The sequence below is a fragment of the Triplophysa rosa genome, linkage group LG12 (genome assembly GCF_024868665.1).
Source record: "Triplophysa rosa linkage group LG12, Trosa_1v2, whole genome shotgun sequence".
Lineage (NCBI taxonomy): Eukaryota > Metazoa > Chordata > Actinopteri > Cypriniformes > Nemacheilidae > Triplophysa > Triplophysa rosa.
The window spans coordinates 4,751,396-4,764,521 of NC_079901.1; the positions used below are offsets into that span (position 1 = coordinate 4,751,396).

The 13,126-nt window shown below is 34.7% G+C and overlaps 1 protein-coding gene across 1 annotated transcript; it reads left to right on the forward strand.

Annotated features, from left to right (window-relative positions):
• The first annotated feature begins 470 nt into the window (after positions 1-470).
• On the forward strand, positions 471-9,939 carry iqcg (IQ motif containing G). The gene is made up of 9 exons (XM_057347346.1): positions 471-776; positions 914-981; positions 1,142-1,270; positions 1,383-1,464; positions 1,721-1,882; positions 3,084-3,158; positions 7,866-7,997; positions 8,081-8,182; positions 8,460-9,939. Exons 1-9 carry the CDS (start codon positions 681-683, stop codon positions 8,559-8,561), a joined length of 948 nt encoding a protein of 315 aa, XP_057203329.1. The 5' UTR covers positions 471-680; the 3' UTR covers positions 8,562-9,939.
• Positions 9,940-13,126: the final 3,187 nt, after the last annotated feature.

A 13,126-nucleotide genomic window follows, 5' to 3' on the forward strand; every position in this document is an offset into this window, starting at 1 on the left:
TTATATCTACATTTTATTTATACATGTATATAACACTACCTCTACTTACTATATTATCCATTTGCACAAGTGTACATACAATCTGTTAATATGTATATTCTACTATATACTACCCTGTACAATGTCTCTTATATGTTATTATACCCCATTTTCTGTAAAATAGTCTTTATTTTATATATGCACAATTTAGAATTTTTTAGACTGTAAATCGTATTATATTGTATTGTCATTGTGTTGAATGTCTGTACTAGAAGCTTCCAACACCAAAGAAAATTCCTTGTGTGTGCAAGCACACTTGGCAATAAAGCTCTTCTGATTCTGATTCTGATTTTTGTTTAAGATTTGATCAAATGTACTACCTTGAAAACACAGAACTTATGAACAATTACGGTAACGATGCTATAATAAGTTTATTTTAAACAGAATTGCGCGGTGAATGACGTGGCCTGTACACTCGCACGCAAACGCTCTATTATTTAAATCTGTTGTAATGTAAACCCTGTGATGTAAGCAGGCCTATGACATCACGACTAGCAACGCCGTTGCCATGCCAGCACGTTTTGCGTCTTTTTTTGAACGGTGTTGTTCTGTTGAATTTTGAATAGGCCTAGCTACCGAAAGGAAAAACCCAGCTAGAGTTGTTTGTTATTAGGCTATTTAAAAGATATCTTTTATACAAGATGTCTTTAAATGCGTTGAGGATGTGTGTAGTTTTGCAAGACTGCGCTGATCAGCTGTCAGTTTTAGGAAACATCATGCGACCCGCAGCGGACACTGTGAGTAATGTTTACAGATATAAATAACCCGATTTCTTCTGTTTTCACTCATTCATAAACATCGCAACTTATGTGCTGTCTAACGTATTCATACACACCGGATATATTACATGTATTATTATTATTGCTTCCTGAAGGATGGGAGCAAGTCCCATTTCACAGTAGAGAGCTCACCTCCTCCTGACAACAAATTGCAGAGAGACAGGTATAACTACAGTAATATAGTCCCTATATCAAAACAACTTGCTGGTCATGTTGCGAACAAACTCTGGCTTATTTCAAAGACTTTATGTGATTTTGCTGATTTTATATATTTGATATGTTTTGTCATCATCACACATTCATTGCTGCAAACTGTTCCACAGGCACTTTGTTGCATATGTTATTAATGGTTTAATTGTCGAGCTGCTGGAGTCTAACACATATAATAGCTTGATAACAGCAGTGCAGGAGGAGAAGATGAAGAAAGCACAACTTCTTGACATATTAAACAGGTCTTAACATGAAATAACATATTATTTATAGGAAAATATCATGTGCTATAATTTATAACTTCAATCCGTTAACATACATTATATTGTACTGTACATATTCTTCCAACTATAGAGAGGAAGAAAGCAGACAAAAGGTTAAAAATCTTCAAAAACAGTTGCATAACACCCAGAAGGAGAAAACAGAAGGGTGTGAGGTAATGTATCCCTTTTCACTACATTGCCTACAATATTGCTGCTTAAACCAAAATTAACCCTGTTTTAAATCTTAACACACATTTCTGTTCTTTTTCATAGCAAAGAAACAGATATAAAACGTGCTTTGCCTCTGAAATGATTTTTACCCCAAATTAAAAAAGTCACACATAATAAAGTCATACCGTGTATATGTAATTTGTTTTTATCCATGTGTCTTTTGCTCTGGCTTAAGTGAAAAGGCTGTTCTGTCCCCAGAGGCTTAAGGAGTCAATCGTTCACCTGAGGCAGCAAGTTGAGGACATGAGGGTGAGGACTGAATGGCAGGTGGAGTATGTGAATAACTGTGCCCAACAGCAGATCTGTGAGGGACAGAACATCAATGCCCATAACGAGAAGGAGCTGGAGGATGAAGTCAAGGTGTGTATCTGTGTTTGACAACTCTGATGTTTAAAATAGTTTAAACTTTTACGGTCCCTTGACTGAAATGTGGGTAACGCTTTAGATTAAGGCCCGCAATGTACCGCATAATTAAAGAGGATTTACAGCATAAGTAATTGTAACAATAATGTACCTCTACAGTACATATCTGTAGATAAAGGGGAACAATATGCAAAGTTTGGGGAGTAAAGGGGTAAGAGGAAGAAAAATTGTTTATGAGGGAACTGCATGCCATATAAACATTCAAATCAAACCGCTCTTGAACAACTTGATTATAGTCTCAAAAGACACATTTTACACAATAAAACTCATCAAAATAACTCATAATTGAAAGAAATTATTTGTGACCAACAATCCTAAAATCAATCAAATAAAAAAGTCAAAAGTCAAATTTACAGTTGACAGACAGTCTGCTTCATTCGTGCTGTTTTGCTTGCGCAAAAACTGAACACATCATTTCAGTTTTAAAATACTTACAGAATAAACATTTTTTGAATTTCCTGACTTCTTTATTCTCCAAACTTTGCGTATTGTTCCTCTTTACCTACAGATATGTACTGTAGATGTACATTATTGTTACGATTAGTTATGCTGTAAATTCTGTTTAATTATGCGGTACATTGCGGGCCGTAATCTAAAGTGTTACCGAAATGTGTTTATTGATATTTTATGTTTACAAAACATTTGTTTTTATGTTACAAAACAAGCATTGTATTTATTTATTTTATATGGTTTACTTGGATCAAACAATGAAGAACACCAAAGGTATAACTTTTGTTTTCTGTCATGCACGTGCCCTATTATTATTTATATTTATTGTTTTCCCTAATTCGCTTTGAATAAAAGTGTCTGCTAAATGCCTGTAAATCCAAAATGTAAAAAATATAAATAAAGTATGAGTAAGTGACCCTAAAGTTTTTAGCAGCAGTGTAGTTGCATTATATTGCGATTATAGTGACCACTCTGATATTAATATGTCGGGCACTTAAACAAGTTTTTTTATTATTTAAATTTTCCAACTTACAGGACTTTATTTATATATTTTAACTGAAGAGCATAGAAACTCCTAGAGCCAAGTTAATGGTTAATTTTAGATAATGTCACAAGTCAAGTTTCCACAAACATTCATAGTCAGTATAACTGTTATAATGCCATCTTCTTCATTTGTTTGCGTATTCAGACGCTGCAGGAGAAATTAGAGGACCAACAGAGCACTAACACAATAATGGAGGATTTCCTTAAAAGACAACTGACAGTGAGTGAAGCACAATGTCATTTCATTTAGATTGAATCATGAAACTTCTAAAAGTACTCAATTTGCATTCACTGTAAACCCGGATAAGTTGGCAATACTCAAACATTTTGTAAAGAGAACTTTCAAATTTTGATTACTGTTAAGTTAATGTTCTTACCTTCTTACCTAATCTTAGCAATTGCGACTTAAATATTTAATTGATCCTTTTTATGAAATTAAGTAGACAGAACTTAACAAATAAGTACACCTAAATTACATTTGTAAGTTAACTAAACTAAATTCTTTCAGTTTCTTTATTTAACATATTTCTCAAATACCTTGACTTATGCAACCCAAAATGATCAAGAGCCTGATCTCAGAATTGGCATTAGCACAGTCACTGCTCACTGGTAACATAACACGTTACAGGTCAAATGTAGCTTTGCAGAGCCTAAGCACATGCACCACTCTTCTAAACAATGGTAACCACAAAACTGAAAAAAGATGTCAAACTCTTCTAAATATCTAAGAGAAGTGAACATTAAACACTAACAAGTCATCACTAAAAACATATAAAATAATCATATTTTTTAAAATTTACTCTCCTAATGCAGTCTGACGCAAAGCATGCTGGGAATTGGAAATCCTTCTTGACCAATTGTGTTGAATTAACGTGTTTAAATTAAGTAAATTGAACAAGGAGCAAGGAGTTTTAGTCAAAACAAAAGTTAATCAAAAATAATTATTATTCTTTACTCAAAAGTAAAAAAGTGTTTCAGGAACTTAAAATATTTAAGTAAGTAGAATTAAGTTTACATTACTTAATCTGTTTGATTATTTTGAACATTTGGGTTTACAGTGTTGCCTTCAGAAAGCTGAGCAGTGCTCACAAGGCAGCAATTTCTTTTTTAAGTTTTAAGTTTTTTTAGTTGTGTGTAAATGAAATGCTGCTTCTCAGAGCATGTGTCTTGTTTCTGTTGGTTTCAAACAATAATTAAAAACTGCATTGTGAAGATGCATTATATCAATTATTGTCAAATTTATACTATATATCAATCAAACTGCAGTTGGTTTGGTTTGATTTAAAGGGGTCATTTGACATGGCTAAAACGAATATTATTGTTTGTTTTAGACGTAATGCAATGTGTATACACGATTTAAGGTTAAAAACACTGTATTTTCAACATACCATGCATGTTTATATCTCCTCTTTGCCCCGCCTCTCTGAAACACGCAGATGTTTTACTAAGCTCATCACTCTGAAAAGCGAGGTGTGCTATGATTGGCCAGTTAACCAGTGCGTAGTGATTGGTCGAATACTGCAAGCTTGTGACGGAAATGTAACGCCTCTTACCATATTTGGAACATCAGGTTCCAAAGCAATTGTACTGACAGGTACCTTACTTGCGTATACATTTGGGTGGTCTTAGTCAAATCAATCCACGAACTGACGTACTGTAGATTTGTGGTGGTGTGTTTACACAAGGCGTTTCAGGCAGGTCTGGGTGAGCATTCGCTTTTAGATAGAATGCATCTTTTGTTCCGACACTTTAATTTTTGCAATTTTACGTGTCTAATACATGCATGGGCAACTTATAATACACCAAAGACACAGAAAAACACGTATTCGTGCCATATGACCCCTTTAAGCCATAATAACCAAAAAAATACAGCTAACTAACACAATAAAACTCAATAAAAACATGATAATATAATAAAAAACATGATTTTTGAAAAGGTTTAAAAAGGTAGTTATCTCATTTTGGAACCAAGCTCTTCATATACTGTACAGTGGCTTGCAAAAGTATTCATCCCCCTTCATTTTATTCACATTTTGTTATGCTGCTGCCTTATCTTAAACTACTTTAAATGATTATTTTTTTACATTAATCTACACTCCATGCACAATAATGACAAAACAAAAAACTGATTTTTGACAGCTTTGCAAATTTATTAAAAATTAAAAAACAAAAATAAGTACATTGCATAAGTATTCATACCCTCAATGTGAAAAGCTTTACACATCTGCATTTGGCAATTTTCTGTCATTCTTCTCCTCAGATCCTTTCAAACTCTGTCAGGTTGGATGGAGATAATCAGTAGACAAACATTTTCAGGTTTCTACAGAGAATGTTCAGTTGGGTTCAAGCACTAGCTGGGCCACTGAAGGACATAGACAGAGTTGTCCATAAGCCACTCTTGCATTGTTTTAGTTGTGTGCTTAGGATCATTGTCATGTTGGAGAATGAACCTTCTGCCCTGTCCGAGGTTCTGAATGTTCTGGGCTAGGTTTTCATGATCACTATCTCTGTATTTTGTGTACAGTCCCTGAAGCTGAAAAACACCCCCACATCATGATGCTGTTTCCACTACACTTTACTGTTACGATGGTATTGTACAGGTGTTGAGCAGTGCTTGTTTTTCTCCAGACACGATGCATGAATCTGAGATTCATCAGACCAGAATATCTTGTTTCTGACAGTTTGAAAGATTCGTTGAAGTACGTTTTTGCATATTTCAAGTTTCCATGTGTCTTCACTTAGCAAAGGCTTGAGTCTGGCCACTAAGCCATAAAGCCCAGATTGGTGGAGTGTTGCAGTGATGTTTGTCCTTCTGTAAGTTTCTCCCATCTCCATATATGATCATGGAGCTCAACCAGAGTAATCATCAGCTTCTTGGTCACCGCTCTAACCAAGACCCTTCTCCATCGATGGCTCAGTTTGGACAGGAGGTCAGCTCAAGTAAGAGATCTGGTGGTTCCAAACCTCTTTCATTGAGGATAAATGGAGGCTACATGCTTCTGTGAACCTTCAATACAGCAGATTTTTTTCAGAAGTCTTCCCCAGATCTGTGCCTTGATACAATCCTGTCTCAAAGCTCTACTGGCAGTTCTTTTGACCTCATGTCTTGGTTTTTACTTTGATATGCATTTTTAGCTGTTGCACCCTAGAGGGGTATGTGCCACTCCAAATCATACTTATTCAATTGAATTTGGCACAGGTTAACTCCACTCGAGGTGTATAAACATCAACAAGCAAAACTAATGCTTCTGAGCTAAATTGCAATTAAAGTAGTTTAAGATAAGGCAGCAGCATAACAAAATGTGAATAAAATGAAGGGGGATGAATACTTTTGCAAGCCACTGTATAGGCCTTTATTCAAGTTACGTTTACATGTAAAACTATGCAATATGATTATTACGGTGATGTGATGATTGACACACTAAAAACCATAGCGACGTATATCATCTCGCAACTGGGGATATAAACCCATTGCTATCTGCTCGTTTTCGCTAAGTTTTGTCCACTGACAGACTTGCTTTGTTTGTTTTGCCCGGAAATAGCGCTATTTTGCTGTGTTGCCATGGCAACATGTTCGCTTATTTCTATGTGCTTCTCTGCTTATTTTTCGCTCTTAGATCATAAAGCTTGACACTTTAGCTGTTAAAAATGATCAGTTGCGGATGTCTGAGATTTGTTTGGTCTTATAAAATATAACTATTTGGATATTTAAGGTTTATTTTTGGCTTGTCTTTGTTCGCTGTTTTTTCTATGAAGATCTGGCAACACTGTCACTTTAGCGAAGGGCTCCTGAGAGCGGTTAGCCCCTTATCAAACTGTGCGAAAGTTTTCCACTGTTTTTTTCTCTGATGGGCTGATAACTATTGTGGCGTGTTCCACTGATAACTGCAATTTGAATTACTGTAAAATGCATCCAGGAGTTGTAATTTTGTTTTGAATCAGATTTGCAAGACTTGCACTTTTCTTGAAATGTACTGCAACAGTGTAATGACAGTTTTACTGTATGTCTGGTTTAAGCATCCTTTTTTTCTTGTGTACTCTTATTTTAACCAAATTTGCACTCCAAATAAACACGAGGGTAATTGCAGTTAATTTGTGGAGTTTTCTATTTAGCTTTACATAATAAATACTATTGGCAATACCAAAACTGTTGTCTACACTGTAAAACTTTGCTGTAATTTTCGCAAAATGCAGGTTTGCCAGTAACTTATTGTAGATTTAATGTACAATTTTGTTTTAAGCATAAACTTACCTAGTTTATATATTTTTATTTCATAAAACAAGACTAAATATCTTGGGTCACTTTTCTTGTTATGTAAATGTATGGTAATTTAAGAAGTTTTAAATATTTTTACAGAAAACAAGAGAAAAATGCTTTGGAAGAATGTCATTGCAGTGTTGCTGTGCTAATGCCAGTTTCTTCATGCTCATTTTGAATCTCAAAAGTCAAAGTGTGATAAAGTAATTGAAAACGGCATTGGAAAGTATATTAAGTAGTAATTAAAGCTACAGTAAGTTACTGGCAAACCTGCTGCAAAAACTACGGCAAAGTTTTACAGTGTACAATTAGATTTAGGCATAGTACATATTTTTTTTATTGTGCCACCCTAACATTTATACTGGCCCCATTTGGCCACCCCATAAAAAAATCCTGGGGGCTCCACTGGTTGAAACACCCTGGCATTTTTTCAGAGTGTATGCTGAATGAATTATAGAAATTTAGTAAGTGGAATGTGTTCCATATCCCGAGGTGCGATTAGCCAAGCAAACCATTTTTCATAAATACATTCTAAACATGATTGTGAGCAGTTGTGTAGTTGAGGGTAGATGTATAGGTACCCACCAACATTGAGAATAATGCATATCTCTGTAACTGCTGCAATGAAAGCAAATCTTTTGAAACTGTGATAAATTGTTGTTATTATAGAGCTTACAGGAGAAGAAGCTGTTTTGGATAAAGCGGTATGAAAAAGACACGGAGGAGAAAGAGCAAAAGCTCACCGCTCTGCAGAACAAAAGAGCCAACAACCTGGAACAACTTCACGAGCTCTCCAAAAAGGTCATTAAATAAACAAAAATCTGCTATACTATATTTAATAATTATGTTCAATAGCGTTACGCATGAAGAATTCACCCTTACAGTGCAGAGACATGCAGCAGGTTATAATTGAAGACAGGACGGAGAAGGAACGGCTGCGCATACAGCTGGAGAAAGAGCAGAGAGAGATAGATGCTGCAATAAAGGTAAAACGCACCTGCAGACACCTCTCACATCCCTGATGCTGATGGTGAAGCAGTTGAAAATCTGTAAACAGATATACCAAAATACAGTATAGTATATCATTGTCACTAGGCTATTTCATTTTCAGGTTGTAATGAAAAGGATACCTGCAGTAAAAGTTGGCTATTCCAAAAATGCTTTTTGATAGACAGATTAGCCTCACATAATATAATACAGATGAACTATAGGTAGAGTATGTCTGATCCTTTGACGTAATTTGTTTTCTGTATCTCTTCTCAGATCCAGTCGTGGTGGCGGGGAACTGTTGTTCGGAGGGGACTGTGCTCTCCTAAGAAATCTTATCAAGCTAAGCCTAAAAAAGCCAAAAAGAAGAAGAAATGACTTCTGATATTTTAGTGGCTGCAGAATAGTTATTATATAGGTGATTGTATTAAATAATAATGCAATTCATGTAGGCTATTATATAAAATAATAAATGAGTATTTGAATCAATAAGAAAATACAATTAGAAAAGATGTACATTTTAACTTAATATTTTAAAGTTTTTTTGTTGAAGAATGTCATAAAATCTAATCAAAAAGTTCCAGGAGGTTCTTGTTCACATATCTTTACAGTCTTTCAAGCACATTATCAATGATACAAAAACACATTCAAATTAAACTTCGATTTCATTCCACGTGTGTATAACTGTGGATTTTACACTTTAGTTACATTAGAATAATAACTGAATACAGCAGGATAGAGGAGAAAATCATTTTTAGTTGAGACCTGTTGGAATCAAGAACAATTGTCAAGACAAATTCAAAAACGCCTTAATTTTTGTGTCTTTTTCAACAGACTGACAACACATACAGTAATATTTATCACTTTTAGAAGAGTTTTAAGAAATTGGGAGAGGTTTCCTACACTGTGAAAAATGTTCCGTAGTTTTAACGGAAAAATACCGGCAGCTGTGGTTGCAGGGAAAATTCCGTAAAAAATATGGGAAAAGCATGTAAACAGCTTTGCAGTTTAAACTTCAGGGCAAAAACTTCAAGCTGTGTATGAACTTAACACATTTAAGCCTTTCATATTAAGTGCATGTATTTATAATTGTATATATGAATATTTTTTTTATATAAAATGATATGCATAAAAGTGAAAACATTACATTCACTTATTTTATTTCTTTGCATAACATCAGTACCTCATTGTCTGACCTTGACTTAAACACAGACTCCACTCTTCAGCATAGTGGTGACCCACAAAACATTTAATGTCAGAAAAGAAAAGAGAAAAGAAAAATTCCATAGTTTTACAGAAAAATACCGGTAGCTGTGGTTGCCAGTAAACTACCATAAAAATACGGGAACCTCCTGTTTTTATTCGTCCAATCAATTCACAGCGGAAAACATGAGCCACACCCACTATTCATCTTGGAAATATGTCAGAATACTGAAGACAGTCACCGCTTCTGCTTCACAGGGACTGCAGCATAACATCAATGACTTGATGTTTTATTGTTGTTTAAAGTCACCATTATTGTGATCAGATTTTGCTTTCGTTGGGCTCTTTCATCATTAATTTGCTAAGCAGCATTTTTCTTTTGGCTGCTATGACAGTGTTTTTATAAAACATAGTTTTTATAGCAAACAATGTGAAAAGAAAATGTGCTAAGATTCTTTTGTCTGATTTTTAGACATTTTTATCTGATGTTGTGTAGTTTCTCATTGGGTTTTTGTTAGAAACCCACATTTTCTGCAACAATAGATATAAAGAATTTATGAACAGTAAAAAAAACTGTATTTGATTTTTTACTCGGACATCAAGAATCAGTGTATGAATATTGTGGTGACCAACAAATAAAAAGCTTACTGCCGCAATGCTTTTGGAGTTATGGATGACTTTTGTACTTTGATGGTACCCAGAATGCATTGCGCTTATCTTAAGAGGTTTTTTGGTTGTCACCATTGTTGAGACGAACAGGTTTATTCTTGATGACTGCTAGTCCATTTTTTATGTGCAGGTTGTGTTGTTAAAGGCCTTAAGAACATAATTTAATTTCACACAGTCACATAAATGACGAAATCACTTTAAATCAGTGTCTAAACTCTAAAACCGGCAATGACACTACCAACAGAAAATGACATGAAATCAATTTTGCTTCGCTTTTTCTCCCAACCTGTTTCTGTGTCAACACATAGTTATAAAACTAGGGAAAGTCTTAAGCAAACTAAACTAAAAGCAAACACTCATCACCATAATGGTGACTCAACAAAAACCATCAACATGTGAACTTGTGTCAATTCTCAATAAGAACTTTTGTAGACATACAACACAAATGTGGTGTCTGTAAGTGAAGGTGGTAATGGTGTGTGTGAAGTTGAAAAAAAAACTCCTTGTAAAAACATTTTTTTACAGGGTTTTTATATGTTATATGAATTTACTATATAACTATGAATTTCACTGTTAATTTTACAGACAATTTTAAAGTGTTTTTCCGTATTTTTTACAGACGTTTTCTGACAACAGGGTTTTCCCGTGAAAACTACAGAATTTCACTGTTAATTTCACGTGCATTTTATGACCAAAATATTGTATTTACACCACTGTGTGTGGATATGGTGTGCTTTTAAAATTGGATGTGCCAATTTCAGGCGGAAATCCAATAATGGCACAGAGCTTAACAGGTTAACTGTCATAAAACATACAAGAAAAATGTTGTGTTTATAATACAACCAGAAAATATGCCGACTTCTGCTGTTGTTATACTTGCATGACACTAGAAGGCGCACAAACACCATATTTCATTTCAGAGTGTGTCGCTGCGTCATCTACGTCAACATCATGTCATGATTAAAAAACCATTGAGTGTATAAGATCTATAAAGGCACATACATATGCATGTCTCAGAAAAAAGTATTATTTTGTAAAAAAAAAAAAAAACAGGTTTATTTATCTTGCTGCCTGATCCATGATCCAGGATGTCGGTAAGTAGTACGTAAAAACCTTTCATATTCCAGAGAGCATACCTTCATGCAAACTGTACAGGTTATTTTCCTGCAATTCTATGTTTTTGTTTCTCGAAGAATAAAGCATTCGTGAAATTAAATTGGAGAAACAACAACTTGAGTTTGTGTGATATTCTTGCATGCCAATGTTGATCTACTGTTAAAAGCTTACTGTAAATAAGTTCACAGAAGATGGCAGTGTTTAAAAATCTGAACTAACTCTCTTAATTAACACATCAACTTTTTTATAAGATACAGCAATTTTTCACAAATTTTAAAAGTAGAAAATACAAGTTTAAGCATGTCAGTAGTAGCATATCAAAGTACTTACTGTAAATTACATTGCAAAACTGGAAATAATTAATTTCCATATGTGTTTTGATATCGTGTTTTAATAGCATTACAGTACAATTTCTTACTACCAACACTATAACCACAGCACTCAGCTTATAAAGCTGATGTAAGAAGATCACTAATTGTTGTTGGCATTCAATAGTTTTTTTTTCTTTTTGACAAAGCCAAACTGTAAATTAATGCCATTACGTCAAGCATGTGCTGGAGATCTGTGACCTGTGTTCTGATCAGGGATCCAGTGGTTTCCTGACCGCAGGAAGTGAAAACCATCTGTCCCTCTACTGTTTTATCTCTCTGCAAGACATCAGTGTGAAAGTCCCCCCCCATCACGTGCTACTCACTGTGTGACATCAGGAGACGTCACATTCTTATCGTAGAGACCCATAAAAAGTCACAGATGCAATCTCTTTAATATCTCATTTGTTTCTCTGTCATTTATACCTTCAAACGCCTCATGTATTTTTACATATCTCTTATATGTAATGGTTCCTATTATGATTGCTCCTTAGAAATGTCATCTGAGACTAAATTTATACTAAGGCTAAATGAAACAACAGAGAGCTCCATCAAAATCTCCTGAGCTATGAAAGAGCAAGCTCTGAGCAATGAAATTATTCTCTGAGGACATCCGACTGGACAAAATCATAGTGCATGATTAGTCATCAATATAGACCAAGATGTAAACACTGGTCCAGAAGCACTTCCGATTTTAGTTTTTATTTATGAATTATTCCTTTTTTTTACAATCATATTAAAATTTAAAGACATTTGCTTAACATTTTAAATAGGATATAAATATTCTGTTTGTTGTATTTTGTTTGTTCAGTGTTAAAGAACTGAAACATGGCGTTCTTCCGGAAGCAGTATTGTTTATGTCATCCGAAGAGCTCTATAGGTTCGTTTTTTCTGGAAGAGAAAAGGTTTTTAAACATGTTTATTTCATCAAATTTTAGAGATGGAGATCTCCGTAGAGATGGCTTTAGAACTTATAGGCATGGACAAAAAACTTAATAAAAATTAATTTCATGGAGTCTTTAAATATGTTATGATATTAGTGTAAAATGCAGTTACAAAGTAACACACCAGCAATAGATGTACTGTGAATTGTGCCTTTTATTTTTGTACAACCCATTGAATTCTGATGGAACCTCTTCATTATATCAGTTGTCTAAATAGTGCATATGTAAAGGGACTACTTCTTCTGTGGATGAATTTCTGATTGTGTATTTTTCATTTTTCTCAGTGTCACCAGACTGTCACAATACTTTCTCAATTCATTCCAGTTATTGTTTGTAATGTTTCATGTTCTGATTGGCATGTTAAAGTCAGTCAGCCGGTCTCAGGAAGTTCACCTCGACATAATATGGTTCCTTTTGAGGGATTGGGCGTCCAGAGTGGGTAGGTAAGAGTCTTTTGAGCAGAACCTCAGTTCGGTGTGCTGATCAATAAAAGTGTCAGGCTCAACCACAAGCACAAGGTCAGTGAGAACCTAAACAAGGCCTTCAGCAGAATATATCTGTACCTCGTGCCATCCGTTCCTCCAGCTGACAGATTCTGGGGTCACGCTGTCCTGGTCCGGACTCCTAATTTACGAGCCGCTGT